The sequence below is a fragment of the Marmota flaviventris genome, chromosome 14 (assembly GCF_047511675.1).
Source record: "Marmota flaviventris isolate mMarFla1 chromosome 14, mMarFla1.hap1, whole genome shotgun sequence".
NCBI classification, from domain to species: Eukaryota; Metazoa; Chordata; class Mammalia; order Rodentia; family Sciuridae; genus Marmota; species Marmota flaviventris.
This window is the reverse complement of record NC_092511.1, coordinates 89,530,672-89,545,646: the sequence shown is the minus strand read 5'-3', so window position 1 is coordinate 89,545,646 and position 14,975 is coordinate 89,530,672. Positions and strand designations below refer to the sequence as shown.

Genomic DNA, 14,975 nt, shown 5'->3' with positions numbered 1-14,975 from the left:
GAGGGGCGGGGCGCCGAGCGGGACGGCACGCGCGGGGCCCTCTGGGAAGCGCGACGCCACGGCGCCCGCGGAGCATGCTGGGAGTTGTAGTTCCGCCTCGCGGTCGGCCGGCGCCACTTGGCCCGGCTGCTCTTACCTGTCGGATTCCGGCTTCGTCCGTGTCGGGCTAGAGGCCCGACCCAGGCTGGAGGAGGGCTGAGAGCGGGTCCTTCTGAGTCCGCGTGCCCGGAAGGAGGGCAGAGGGAGGCCTGGAGCCGGGGCGGGTATCCCCGACCCTGCCCCCGGCGTGGGCCGCGGGAGGCAGTCGCCATGGAGCCGGAGGGCAGAGGTGAGAATCGAGCGATGCGGGCACGGTGCCGGCTGGGGACAAGGGACCGGAGGACTGCCCTCCGGCTGGGGCAGGCGGGAGCACGGGGAAGCATCACGTCCTCCCCGCAGCGCCGCTGCCCACCCGCTGGCCTCGCGACGCGGAGCAGGGAGACCGGTTCCCTCTGTTGCCTGCGGGTCTGTAGAGTGTCTCCTGTCCCCAGGTCTGCAGATCCGACTGCATAGTGGGTCTTGACTTTCTTTTGTTCTCGCAGCAGCCCGACAAGGCAGTAGAAAGGAGACGGACGCTTGACAGACAGGGAAAGCGAGGCTGTCGGATAGTCTAGAATCCTGTTCCATTGCTTTTCCGAGACAGCCAGGAGTGTATCCGAAAAGCTAGTTTTCAAAAAGAATTAGTTTAGTCTTCATCCATTGAGCCTGGAACACAACAGAAACTTGTCATTGATTGAGGCAGGGATTAACCGTACAAGGACCGAGAGTGTTATCTTAACAACCCAACAGATGAGAGAGAGAAATATGTATTTAGGGTCCACTTTCTCACAGGTGCGTTTACTGGGGCTTAAGATTAGAGAAGGCAGTAGGATCTTGAGGCAGCAGTGGCCCTGTTGTTTGTGTCCAGGGTGTTGTGGGATCTCCTTTGGTTCCCTGTGTTGATTCTTAGTGAATTAGTTGCTGCATGGCAGTTTCTGCTACTTCACTGCAAGGCCAGAATAATTGTCATGACTTCTCTCTCCACTTGTAGGGTCATTTTCTGAGGACTCAAACCTTCCCAGTACCGCAAAGCCAAAAGAAAATGGAGTAACTGATATACTGCTGACTCCTGGGTCGCAGGTAAGTTTAGGTTTCTTCTTTTTCCCTTTGTTCTTAACATGGTTATATTTTCATTGTTAAGAAATTGCTCCACCTTGAATCCTAGACCTCTGAATTCCTCCTGGAATGGACGAGTGATGAACTTCATGGGGAATGCTCCTGACCTGCACAAAATTTTCCTTCCCAGTACTGCTTCTTCTCCTCTAAGGGCTTGTTGGCATCTGCTAGCCACTCAGTAGTGTAATTGGCCTTGCAGTGAGATATAAGGTAATAACACACACTTGCCCTGCCTTGTGGAGTTTCCTGAGGAGTAAGACATAAATAAGTAAAATAAACAGTGTGAAGGGAAAAAAAATATACACACACACACACACGCAGGCTCTCTCTTGTCCAACGAGGAGGTCCATAGAACAGGGTACAGGAGAGTGTGGCTGCGGAGTCACTAATCAAGACCTCCGGAGACCAAGCAGGAAGCAGGTCTGATTTTATTGTGCAGTTACCATGTATATATATTCAGGCAGCAGCTAAGCATATTACAAGCAGCCACCAATGAAATTGCTGGTCAACTGTCCCTGCAGCTACCAGTCTAGGGGTGGACCATGGAGCAAGCGCAGGGACTACAACACAAGGTCTCACACCCAGGGCTGTGCCTACGGCATAAGCGGTTTGCCACTTACATGCCTAGCTCTGGGGAGTGGTTTGCCACTCAAATGCCCTTAACATATGTCATGTATGCAGTACTCCATGCAGTTGTACACACACACACACACACACACACACACACACACACATTAAATGTAGAAATGACTGCTGCAAGTCATTGGCCCTGGAACTTTCCCATTATCTACAGTATTTGGAGAAGGTTTGGAATAAAAGCTACACTTTAGAAAGCAAGAGAATGTGCATAGTTGAAGAGCAGAATGATACAAGGAATATTCTAAGAAAAAAAATGTCTTTGGTAAAACAAACCCACACATCAAGTGATGAGAGAGTTGGAGGTGATCAAGGGTTGTCACTGTGGGGGTGAAGGAAATGTGGATGCGTTATAGCCAGATCACAAGAAAATCTCTGCTGAGTTTGATTCCAAAGGCAGATAAGCCCATGGAGGTTTTTAGAGGCAAAGCAAGATGAACCCAGCCCAGCCAGGTGCAGTGGTGCTCGCCTGCAATCCCAGGTACTTGGGAGACTGAAGCAGGAGAATCCCAAGTTCCAGGCCAGCCTGGGCAACTTAGTGAGATGGTGTCTCAAAATAAAAAAGACTTTGGGGAGTAGTTCAATGGTAGAGCACTCCTGAGTTCAATCCCTAGTAAATCCACCCCCCCCCCACCCACCCAACATACATAGAAAGATGAAACGTAATAACTGAAGAGAGACAATGAGTGAAGGTGCCTCTGTAGAATCTGGCTAGGATACTGGGAGATCTGCAGCCCCTTCAGTACAGAACCTGGGACAACGTGTCTGTATCAAGTCTGGCTTCAGGGCATCCAGGTGGTCGTGATCCATGCACAATGGTGGGAGAAAATGCCAGTACGGATTTTGATCTCTGAGTTTGTAGATCACTTTCAGAAGGAATAGGGGTGAGGAGGTCAGCAGTATCTGCTAGGCAGTGTCTGGTTGGGCTGCCTGTGAGCCCCAGCGCATGTTCTTAAAGGAGTTTGCTTGAGGATGTTTTCTTGGGGAGCTAGGTTAGCATTGGCATTGTTTGTAAAGGAAGAAAACTACAAATTATATTGTTCGTATTGATCACTTCTGAGTAATATTCCCTTAAAAAGTGCAGTGCTTCATACTTCAAGTGTCACAATAAGAGTTTATTTTAGCCAAGTGGTCTTCAAAGTAGGTAATTCTTTTAACTTTATTTCATTTTGTTCATTGCTTTATCAGTTGTTTTTGGAGAGAGAGCTATGTCTTATACATTAGAATGCTGAATATAAACAGAAATAACTGTTCAGGTGCAGTCATACGCCACATAGGATGTTTCAGTCAGCAACGGGCCACATATGTGAGGCCTGCCCTGTAGGATTGTGTCCCCCAGTGTTGGCACAGTTGTCTTAGTGTTCTTTAATTACCCTCTATGATGTTTGCGCCAGTGTGGGATTGCCTCACCACGCATTTCTCAGACTGTGTATCCATTGTGAAAGGTGCATGGCAGTTTATGTTCTGGGGCCTGTGGCAAAAGTGGTAGTTCAAAGAGGGGAAAGACTTATTTTGCTAGCAACTCAGGGGCTGGTCTGTCTTATAGTGTATCTCAGGTTAGTGTGTGTAGTTGTATAGAAGTTCCCTTTCTAGATTAGAAAAATGATTAGGCATTTGTCTTATTAGCAATAAACAGATTCAAAGGAGCATATTACCTATCTTGCTCCCTCTTCCCACACTTTAGTAGATACACTAAACTTGGTGCCTGTCATCTAGATAAAGATTAGGGTAAACATTTCTGCAGCGTTTTCAGTGTTAGATATACTTCTGTTCCCTCCCCTCCTTTGTTCCTATGCACATTTTTATAGAGTACCTTTTTAAACTTGTTTCTGCTAATTCTTATTCATTTGTTTCTCCCTTCATTCAACTCTTCAACAAATGTTTTTGGAGTTCCTGCTCTGTGACAGGTCCTAGGGCTGTTTTGATAAGCAAAACCAGACCTAGCCTCTGCTCTGTGGAGATTACATCTAGTGGGCCAGACAGACGTTAATCACAAAGTCCCTTCAGCACGTGTACCCAAAAGAAAGGAAGGAGCATGGTGCTATAGCCAGAGAGGAGGAAGGCTTCCTTAATGAGGTGACCCTGAGCTGAGATGTGAAATGTTGGGATTCAAGTAGCTGAAAAGATGGTGGAGAGGAGAGAACATTCAGAACAGGAAGCATCAGGGAGGGTTAATAGGGACTGGCACACATTTTAGAAAGCTGAAAGGTGGCGTTCAGCTGAAGCACAGAGAGCGTTAGAAGAGCATGAGGAGATAGAGAGCAAGGGGCCGGGCCATCAGGCCCTTGTGGGCAATGACAAGACCACCATGGGGACTTCCATAATAATTTGAGCTTGAATATATCCATATTTGTGGCACGTGAAGCAAACATCTTAATTTTTAATATATTGGACTGAGTTTATTCTAAAAACTAGAGAGAAAATAGTTATACTTTGTGAACTTCTTGTATTTAAAAAGCCATACTATAAATAAAATATTTAATTCATATTCACATTTTTTCCCTTACCCTAATAGTAAGGAATTCTCCAGTTCTTAATTTAACTCAATGATAGGGAATTAAGAACTCTGTCCCTCAGGTTTCACACTGAAGGTGCTCTCCTTCCTGCCTGTAGGTGACACGAGGTCTGGTATATGATGGAGACAGTGATCTGCGGACTGCACGTGTGCCTGAGGACCTTGGTGTTGGAAGGTGTGGCAGAATCGTTTTTCTCGCCTTCCTAGCCTTCCTGTCTCCTCCTCCTGTGCTGTCAGTTTGGGTCCTTCCCAGAAGCCTCTGGAAGGAGGCCCACTGGTAAGCACCGATGTGTTTGTTTTTTCAGGAATCGTTGATGATCAGGGATGTGGCTGAGGCTCTCCACCAGTGGGGACAGCTGAACACTCCTTCAGGAGATAGGCCTGAAAAGCATCGCAGTCTGGTCCTGCTGGGTAAGGAGGGCTTCCCAGCCCCTTTTGCATTCAACTCTAGTGCTTGGGCTTCCTTGGTTCCTAGGAGCTCTGAGGTCCTTGGATTCAAAGATTCTTAATTTCTATAAGGCCTGTCTTTTTGGTTTTTTGTTTTCATTTTGTTTCAGGATATAGTTCTAACTCTCCCAGAGTTAGAAATGGGCACCTTCATCATCTGGACCTGTAGCATCCTCCTCTGCTCCTTGACCAAGGATGTCAGGACAGAGTTCTAGTGAAAACTATTCTTAAGATAAAAACAAGTGACTGGATTGTTCCAAACTTAACCCCCTTCTTAGTCCCTCAACCTTCTGAGCACTGCAGGGAGGAAGTGCAGAGCTGACCTCCCCCTCTTGTGCTGTCTTCCCTTAAGACCAAGGAGCTAAGCTGGCCTCCTCACCAGACTCCCCTTCCTTTCCCATGAACAGGACTTCCAATTTCCAAGCCTGATGTGATCTCTCAGTTGGAGTGTAGGGAGGAGCTGGAGAGAGAAGTCTCAAAAGCAGACAGTCGAGGTGAGTGAGCATTGGGAACAGTAGAAATGAAACAGATGGTTGTGGAAAGGCCTGTGGAGGAGCCATCGAGTTTCCCTCCACCCACGGAGAAGCTCAAGTGGAGTCCTGGCCTCTCCTGGGCCACATCCCAGCTCTGAGGGTGGTGGTCAGTTGATAAAGTCTGAATTTGAATAAATTTGAGTAAATCTTTTTCACCCTTTCAAACTAATTCTTTTCCCCAAATATGGTGATTGTAATGTTTGCTAATAACTTCCTTGAGTTTGCTGGGAGAGGCTCTAAGTCAGGATTCTTCATACTTGTTTTTTCTCTGCAGGATGCTGCTGCTTTTTTTCAGTCTAGGCCAATGTCTAAATTGATCTCTGGCTTTTCCTTTTCCTTTCCCTTGTCCAGGCAGAGGCAGCCTGGTGGGCAGGTGTGCAGACTTCAGAACCAGTCTTCGGGTTCAAAGCCCACCGTAGCTACTCAGTGCTCTGTGATCTTTGACAAGTGATTTATCCTCTCTGTAAAATGGGGGTTGTCATGGCACTTAACTAGGATTGTGGCAAGGGGAAAATGAAATCATCCAAGAGAAATGTTTAGAACAAACCGGGCACAGTGATGCCTGCTTATAATCCCAGCAGCTACGGAGGCTGAGGCAGGAGGATTGCAAGTTCAAAGCAACTTAGTGAGACCCTGTCTCTCTTTTTTTTTTCCATAATTTTTTTTTAAGTATTTGTTCTTTTTAGTTATTTTGCCTTTAAATAAAATATTAAAAAGGGCTGGGGATGTGACTCCATGGTTAAAAACTCCTAGTTCAATCCCCAGTACTAAAAATAAAAATGTTTAGGAGTTGGCTGTATGCTAAGCAAGTGAACACTCTTGCTCCCTGTCCTGCCTTCTGGTGCTGAGGATTGAACCCAGGGCCTTGCACCTGCTAGGCAAGCACTCTGCAACTGAACTGAACCTCCAACCCCAAGTGAATGTCACTGATTATATACTGGTGACTTTTTTTTAAGATGTCATGGATTTAACCCTATTATCTCTCTCAAACTAGATCATTGCAATAGCCTATCAGCTAATTGTAGTTTCTTTAATCTTATCCTGTGTACTTGAGGAAGCATACCATTGCTAGATTTCCCAAGTGGATTACTTACTGTGCCAGTGCTGTATTCCTCTATCCATTTTCAAGGCCTTTGTTAGTCCACCTGCCTAAATTATTTGCCTTCTCTATTCTCCAGCTTGAATCTTTAATACCACTAAGAAAGTTCCTCAGCATCCTTCACTCCACATATGTTCTCCACAGATATTTGGGGTTTAAATTTTTCCACTTGCTTAGCTTAAAGTCCATTTGTCTAAACTTTTTTCTTCCTATTTATTCTTTAAAATACCAACCATTTCCCTGAGTATAATATGAAGTTAATAATATTGCGTTGCATTGATTGATTTCATTTAGAAACATGGATGGATAGTAAAGACCATCCATATTAGTTCATTTTGTGTTGCTACAACAAAGTACCTGAGGCTGGGTACTTTATAAAGAAATGTGGTTCTTTTAGTTCATAGTTCTAGAGATTTGAGAGCATGGCAATAACGTATGCTCCACCCTGGCAAGGGCCCCCTTGGCTGCATTATAACATGGTAGAGAAATGGAAAGGATCAAAGCTTGTGCCAAGCATGTCGCTGGCCTCACTTTATACTAACCAGCACCTGCAGTTATACATGCATTCCTGCTACCAGCATTAATCCCCTTCTGAGGGAGGTGCCTGTGATCCTTTTACCTTCCATCAGACCCCACCTCTTAGGGGTTCCATCACCTCGACACTGCTGTGTTGGGAACCAGGCTTCCAGCATGTGAACCCTTGGGAACCCTCACACCGTATCTAAACAGTAGCACCACCTAAGCCTGGAAGGCTTTAAACATTTCAACAGTAAAGGTTTTCACTCTTACTTGGAAGCCCAGGACCTTGGGGCAGGTAACCCGACAGGTCAGGGGCCAATCTGAGCACAGGGGCTTTGACCTTCTCTCCACACCCTGCTCTGTTGCTGCTCCTTCTCTTCCTCCCATCCCCTACCTCTCCTCCCATCTCCTACCTCTCCTCTTCTTTCCCAGCCACCTGTTCCTCCTGTCCTCAAGATCGGAAGGCTTCTTTTGAGAGCTTTGAAGTTCATTTGTTTCCTGAAAGCATTGTTTGTTGGTTTTATTATTTTTTGACCATAGCAGGTATTTTTCTCAGAATAGGAAATGATGCCTGTATAATTTTGCTTCTTTCAGACTGGGAGACGATACCAGAAAGCAAGGAACTAACTCCAGAGAAGGACTTTGCTGCAGAGGAATCAGCCCCTGGAGTGTTAATAGAAAGATTTCCAAAGGAAGGTTCCAGTGGATGTGAAGACTCTTTAGAGAGTCAGCAGGAGAATCACGAGAAACATTCAATTCAAGAAGTTGTCACCCAGAAGAAACTTTCTGGGGAGAGAAGTTACCAGTGTGATGAATTTAGAAGAAATCTGAGCCGGCGGTCATTACTAGTCCAACAACAAGGAGAGACACTTCATAACTTTGATTCGTTTAAAAAGAACTTGAAACAAAATTCAGATATAATCAAGCATGAAAGGATGTGTGCAGGGAAGAAACCGTGGAAGTGCGACGAGTGTGACAAAGCCTTCAGTTACTACTCGGCTTTTGTCTTGCATCAGAGAATCCACAAGGGAGAAAAGCCCTACGAGTGTAAGGACTGTGGCAAAGCCTTCAGCCAGAGCATTCACCTCACTCTGCACCAGAGAGTCCACACTGGAGAGAAGCCCTACGCCTGCCACGAGTGTGGGAAGGCCTTCAGCCACCGCTCCGCCCTTATCCGCCATCACATCATCCACACTGGGGAGAGGCCCTACGAGTGCAGCGAGTGCGGCAAGGCCTTCAACCAGAGCTCCTACCTCACCCAGCACCAGCGCATCCACACCGGGGAGAGGCCCTACGAGTGCAGCCAGTGTGGCAAGGCCTTCAGCCAGAGCACCTTCCTCACCCAGCACCAGGTCATCCACACGGGGGAAAAGCCCTACAAGTGCAATGAGTGCGGCAAGGCCTTCAGTGACCGTTCAGGCCTCATCCAGCACCAGAGGACTCACACCGGGGAGAGGCCCTATGAGTGCAGCCAGTGCGGCAAGGCCTTTGGCTACTGTTCTGCCCTGACCCAGCACCAGAGGACTCACACTGGGGAGAAGCCCTACAAATGCACCGACTGCGCCAAAGCCTTCAGTGACCGCTCAGCGCTCATTCGTCATCAGAGGACACACACTGGGGAGAAACCCTACAAGTGTAAGGACTGCGGGAAGGCCTTCAGCCAGAGCTCATCTCTCACAAAACATCAGAAAACACACACTGGAGAACGACCCTACAAGTGCCAGGCCTGTGGGAAGGCCTTCAGCCAGAGTTCCTCCCTTTCTCAGCACCAAAAAACACACAGGGGAGGGAAAACCAAGGAACACGCAGTGGCCCTTAATGAGCATCCAGCCTTTGGCCAACAGAGAGGATCCATACTGGGTGAATGCACATAAGGGTGTATTTACTGGGTTTACCAGACATGCTGTGAGGACCATAAAGAATAAAAAAGTCATTGTTGATGTGGCTGTAGCTTACCTAGACTGCTAAAGAGAGGTTTTACATGTTTTAAGGTGTCCTGATGGAGGGCACTGTGACTTCCCCTGGGGAAAGAGGAAATTTATTTCTCGTGTATATTAACTACCAGATCCTTGAGGGAGAAATAGGGTATGTCACGGGGAAAGGGGGCATCTGGCTGGGTTGTCTCATAAGGCTAAAGAGATCAGTGGTGAGCTGCAGGGGTAGAAATTAGAGATGGGGAATTCAGTCTGTCCAGGGTCAGGATGGTGGAGGAACAGAAGTTGTCCTTCAGCCTGAAGTTCAAGGATACAAAGGAGGGAGATGGAAAAAAAGAGAAAAAGACCTGGGGAGAGAGCCCAAGCAGTACTGATGGAGACCACGGCTCAACTAAGTGTTCACAGCCAGGAGCACCGTTGCCCCTGCTTGTTGGTGGGTCCCAGAGTTTCTGTGAGGGCACCTTTATCCTGAAGCTAAGGAATTCTGGCCTGGGGGCCCTGCAGCTCCTTCTGTCCCCTACTGAGAATCAAGTTCACTCCAAGGATCATGGCCTATAGCTCGAAAGGGAGAGAACAGAAGAGACCTTTGATGTGTTCAGTCTGTTTTAACATATCTGAGTTACCTGAGAATGTTTATTTATGAAGATTTACCTCAGTTGTTGGTAGTTTGTACCTTAGATTTTTTTTTATACCATAGTAAAACTTAATTGTAAACTTGCACTGACATTGCATATTAGATTGTGAAAACTTGAGAAGACTTTGAAATACTTGTCCTTCATTGTTTTTCTCTTGATTAGAGTCAAATGACATCTTTGTGTAAAACATATTTAATTGAAATTTTGAAGGTTATTATTGAAAACATTTTGAGAGCAGTGTCTTTAATTTCTAGAAGCTTCATCGTGTTGTGTTTTGGTGTAGTTTTTTGAGTGGACCTTTGGAGTTTGTTGTGTTGCTTTAATGTGTACGTTTATGTTTTTTGCAAAATTTAGGGAATTTTCAGCCATCATTTCTTCAGAGTACATTTTCAGACCACTGCCCCGCCTCTTCTCTTTTCTGGTCTCTTGATGACAGAACTATTAGATCTTTGGTTGCAATCCCACAATTTCAAAGCTCTGAGCTCTGTTCTTTTTCTTTTTCCTTTTTAAATATATTTTTGCCTCAGTCTGCCATAACAAAACTCCGCCACCTGGGCGGCTCAAGAAGTTTATTTCCTGCAGTTTTGCATGTTGGGGAGTCTCGATCAGGGTGCCATGTGACTCTGCTGCTAGCTGGGGTTCTCTTTCTGGCTTACAGGTGGATGCCTTTGTGTTCTGTCTTTACATGAACTTTCTTCAGTGCGTGGACTGGGAGAGAGAAAGAGTCTCTTCCTCTTCTTGTAAGGCCACCAGTTCCCTTAGGTTAGGACCCCATATTTAGGTCCTCACCTAGTCATAATTACCTCCCAAAAGCCCTCTCCAATTACAGTCACGCTGGGAGTAAGGACTTTAACAAATGGATTCTAGGCAAGACACAGCTCAGTCTGTAGCACCCCCCCTCCCCCCACACACACACAGAGTTCTTGTCCATGCATGAAAAATACACCCAAAATTTTAACTCATTCTGTCAACTATAAAACCTAAAATTCAAACTTTAATCTAAATATCACCTAAATCAGGTATGAGTGAGATTTGAGATTCATCCTCAGGCAAAATTCCTCCCCAGCTGTGAACCTATGAAACCAAATAAGTTACTGCTTCCAAAATACAACTGTGGGCTGGGCATAGAGGCACCATTTCTGTACCAAAGGGAAGAAACGGAAGAGGGAATGGGTAATGGACTCCAAGCAAGTCCTAAACCTAGCAAGGCAAACCCCATTAGATCCTTAGACTTGAAGATAGTCCTCTGTTGGCTTAATGCACTGTCTCTGGACCCACTAAAGTGTCAGCCCTGCCCCTGCAGCTCTGCCAGATGGCCGCACCCCCAAGGCTCTGCAGGGCAGTCTTGCCTCAGGCTTCAGCTAAAGATGTCTGCCTGTTGAAACCAAGAGGAATTCTGTCAAATGGTTGTTCAGCCACATCCTTGGTACTTCTTCCTAACAAACTTTCTCGTTCTTTGCTGTATGAATACAATTTTGCAAACTCTCAAGTTCAGATTCCTTCTTGCTTAGCATTTCATTCTTCAATTCATCTTTCCTGTTACTTCTTCCTAGAAGCAGCAAGGACTTAAGCTGTACCTTCAATACTTTGCTTAGGAATCTGCTAAATATCTAATTTCATCACTCCCAAATTTTGCCTCCCACAAAACACTAACATACAGTTCAGATAAGTTATTTGCAACTTTATAACAAGGATCATCTTTCCTCTAGTTCTATTAACACGTTCCATCACTGTCTAACCATCGAGCCACACCAGCACAGCCTTTAAGTTCCATGCATCTAGGATGTACCTCAAAATTCTTCCAGTCTCTACCCAGCTCCCAGTTCTAAAGCCACCTCCACATTTTTAGGGTATTTGTTAGTAGCATCCCACTTTGGGGTACCAAAATCAGTCTGCTCAGGTTGCCATAGACTGATAGGCCCAAATGAGAGATGTATTATGGTTCTGGAGGCTGGAAGTTCAAAAGCAAGGCCCAGCAGGGTTTAGTTCCCTGTGAGGGCTCTCTTCCTTGTTTGAAGATGGGGCCTTTTCACTGTTTGCTCGTGTAGCCTTACCTCAATACATGTGTGTGGAGAAAGAGAGCTGTCCCTTCCTCTCATAAGGCCGCCAAAACTATTGGACCAGGACCCCATATATGACCTCTTTTAACCTTGGTTACCTCCTGAGAGCCTCTGTCCATATACAGTCACCTTGGAGATGGGGTCTCAGTGTAATGAACTGCGGCGGGGAGGGCACAGTTCAGTCCCAGTAATTCTGTCTATTGTTAACATTGGACGTTTTTCTGTTCTTCAAGTCCACAGAGGGTTCTTCCGTTGTGCTTTAGAGCCTATCACTGAATTTTATTTCAGTTGTATTTTTTCAGTTTCATTTTATTATTCACTTTCTTTCCTGAGACTTATTTTTTTTAATTTGAGCCCTAAAATCTGTGCCAGGCAATTCTAACACCTGTGTCATCTCTTTGTGTTGGCATCTGTGGACAATTTTTCCACTCAAATCGGGATTTCCTTGGCTCTTGGTGTGATGAGGAGTTTTGTATTGGAACCTGGACATTTTGAGGTTCATTGGACTCCGTGTCTATTTGAGCCTTCTGTTTCCATGGGCTTCCTCTGCCTCCACTAGTGGAGAAGCTGGGGTGCTGCTTCATTACCTCAAGCTGGTGTTACAAGTCCAGTTTTATCATGGGCCTCTGTTTATGGGGGTCAGGGTCCTCAAGGTTGCTGGGCAGCAGTGGGGTTCACAGCTCCCCACCCGGCCTCCCAGATCACCCTGGCTGGGGAGGCCATGGATGCCTAGGTCTGCCCCCTGTGGGGTGGGGTGGGGTGAGCTCCCCACTGCTGGGCGCTGGCCTGAGTCCTGACTTCACTAGGCCCACTGACACCAGCAAGGACAGGGAGAGGCGTCTTGTCCTAAGGTAGAGGTGGAAGCCTTGTCTCTCCATGTGGTTTCCACGGAGACTGCAAGTGTGAGGATGAACAGAAAATATGTTCCCTTGACCTTTCCAGACACCACCCCAGGGTGGGATGGAGGGATGGGGAGCTTGTTAAAGCCTGGAGAGGGTGGAGGGCATGCTCGCACTCAGTCTGTTGGTGGGGATAGGGCTTCAGATTTCTCCCGTGTACTTTAAGAATAGGGCCTCAAAGTCTTCTGTCTTGCTGGGCTGCTCCTTTTGCTAGAAAGGGTAGACTTTTCTTGGGTCTTTAACAAAGCCATACCTGTTGGCATTCCTGGTTTGCCAGCTTCTCCACAATGCAATGTGGCAAAGAAGAGATATGAAGAGTCCCAAGAGCTCACTGCTGTGGTGTCCTTGGGCTCCTGGTCCCTAGCCGGTCCATTCTTGTTCCCCTTTTAGAATCTTCTTGTGTGTGTTTTGTGTGGAATATCCAGGATATTTGGCTGTGTTTAGGGAGAGGGCAAGGGGGAAGCACCACTCCATTTTTCCCTCGCAGCTTTGCTGGGGACACTGAAATGGCATGTCAGGTTGTGTCGAGTGCAACCCAAAAGTCCAGGGCACACAGAGGCCGTGTACAGAGAATTAGAGATGAGCCTCGAGAGCAGTGCTCCCCAGTTCCCCGCGACCAGCTGCCCACTGGGAAGATGGAAACAGGCTGCTTCATCTGCCCTGGGGGGAGACATGCTTTTGAGTTGGGGAAACACCAGTGTTTAATTGTAGATGACAAGTTTGAGAAGGAAAAATAGATATGGCTAAGAATATTCACCACTGCGGTGTTCAAATTTTTCATTTGTATCTTTGTCCTAAGAGCATGTGAGAATCACTGGAAAACTGAGTTAACAATTTTGGACTTTTCCCCATTATGTATTATCTATATGTGGCTATCTTTATTTTAATTTGATACATGGTATCATAGAGAACCAACAAAAGAATGGAAATAACTGAGATTTGAGTCAAGTCACTTCACCCTTTGAGATCTGTCTCATATATGTGTGTGTGTTAACGTAGCCACCTGAGAGTGGTTAGAATTAGGTAGGAAATGGATACAAAAGTGATTTGTAAGCTATCAAGTGCTGCATAGCTTATTATTGATGTCATTATTTATATCATGTGTGCTTTCTGATGGTATAGCTCAATAAAAATGACTACAGATACAATGGAATGGGTCTTCTTATGTCTTAGTAAAATAAGTTTTCTTAAACAGTAGTAGAATCTGCATCTTTGGTTTTCTCTACTAACATGATAAGTTACCTTGACATATTTTTTCAGTGTTAAAGAATCGTGCATTTCTCAGTCTCCCTCACATAGTCTTTTCTCCACCCCTGGAGGAGTTTGTATTCCTTGAAAGTTTGGTGGCATTCCCCTGCTAAAATGGAATCATTGTGTTTACAGGGTGTGTTTCAGCTGTTTTTAGGAGCTCGTCAGATTTTCTATTCTTCTTCAATGTTTCATTAGCTGTTCCTAAAAGCATATCCTTTGTCACTAAGTCCATTGTGCCTTGACTTTCGATTTTATTGTTCTGTCTGCTGTGTTCCTTTGTTTGTTCCTGGTGTGGTGGCTTCACATCCTTTTAATCTTGACTCTGTTTCCAGATGTTTGTCAGTTTTACTAGTCTTTTTAAAATAGTTGTTTTGGCTTTTGACATATTTTTTGGAACACTTGACTCAACTTTAACAATTTATACCTACAGCACGTGCACGGGCCCTCACCCAAAGTTTCTAAGCCAAATTCTGAGAATGGTGGACGAAGCGGAGTCACAGCACCTGGTGGCCGCTGAACAGCAGGAAGGGCAGCTCACTGCACAGGTGCTTCACTTCATGGAGCTGGGTTGGGATAAATGTGTGCAAAAGCCCTGGGATCGCCTAACTCTCCATTTGAAAACTGTCTCTCCAGCTGTGGGGACCACTTCATTGACACTCCATTGACACTTCATTGTCACCAGTCGGTTTGCCCAGACTGTACAGAAAGGAGGGCAGTAAGCCACCCCCTGAGCAAATGTCAAAAGCAGTGAAGGACTTGTTGTTAAGCAGACTGAAGTGCAGGTGGGGGAAGAACTGTCAACCCATTGTCAGTCAGCATCAGGCTGTTACCAAGTTTGTTGGTGTTAAGAAGTAACAGATCAAATGTTCCAAAAGTGAAATTTTATTTATTTTGGAATTCATAAATTCCAGGTTGTATCACAGCAGTTATTCCATAAACATGAATTCTCAAACAAACAAACAAGCAAAGTAGACATACAGTAAACTCCCGCTTCGTGTTCAACGAGTGCACAAAGCGGATGCCTGTGCACCCACCGCTGCGGTCTGGCCTGATAGCTGCTGCTTCTCTTCCTCCTCTTCCTCCTCTAACTCCTCTTTCTCCTTTCTCTTCTCTCTACATCTCTGCAGTTTTTCTGTGTCACTGTAAACAAAATACCTAATAAGAACAACTTAGAGGAGAAAAGATTTATTTTGGCTCCTGGTTTCAGAAGTTTCAGTCCATGGGTGGCTGATCTGGTGCTTTGGACCTTTCTT

The 14,975-nt window shown here is 45.9% G+C and overlaps 1 protein-coding gene across 4 annotated transcripts; it reads left to right on the top strand.

Annotated features, from left to right (window-relative positions):
* The first annotated feature begins 110 nt into the window (after positions 1-110).
* On the top strand, positions 111-13,624 carry Znf892 (zinc finger protein 892). 4 transcript variants are annotated; one of them, XM_027919788.2, is made up of 6 exons: positions 1,070-1,158; positions 1,244-1,404; positions 4,444-4,520; positions 4,651-4,756; positions 5,200-5,286; positions 7,538-13,624. In XM_027919788.2, the coding sequence occupies exons 4-6, from the start codon at positions 4,660-4,662 to the stop codon at positions 8,815-8,817; spliced, it is 1,464 nt and encodes a 487-aa protein (XP_027775589.2). In that variant the 5' UTR covers positions 1,070-1,158; positions 1,244-1,404; positions 4,444-4,520; positions 4,651-4,659; the 3' UTR covers positions 8,818-13,624. The 4 variants fall into 4 exon arrangements, with proteins under 4 accessions (XP_027775588.2, XP_027775589.2, XP_027775592.2 ...); XM_027919787.2 differs by lacking the exons at positions 1,244-1,404; positions 4,444-4,520 and adding an exon at positions 111-328; XM_027919791.2 differs by lacking the exon at positions 4,444-4,520.
* The last annotated feature ends 1,351 nt before the right edge of the window (positions 13,625-14,975 follow it).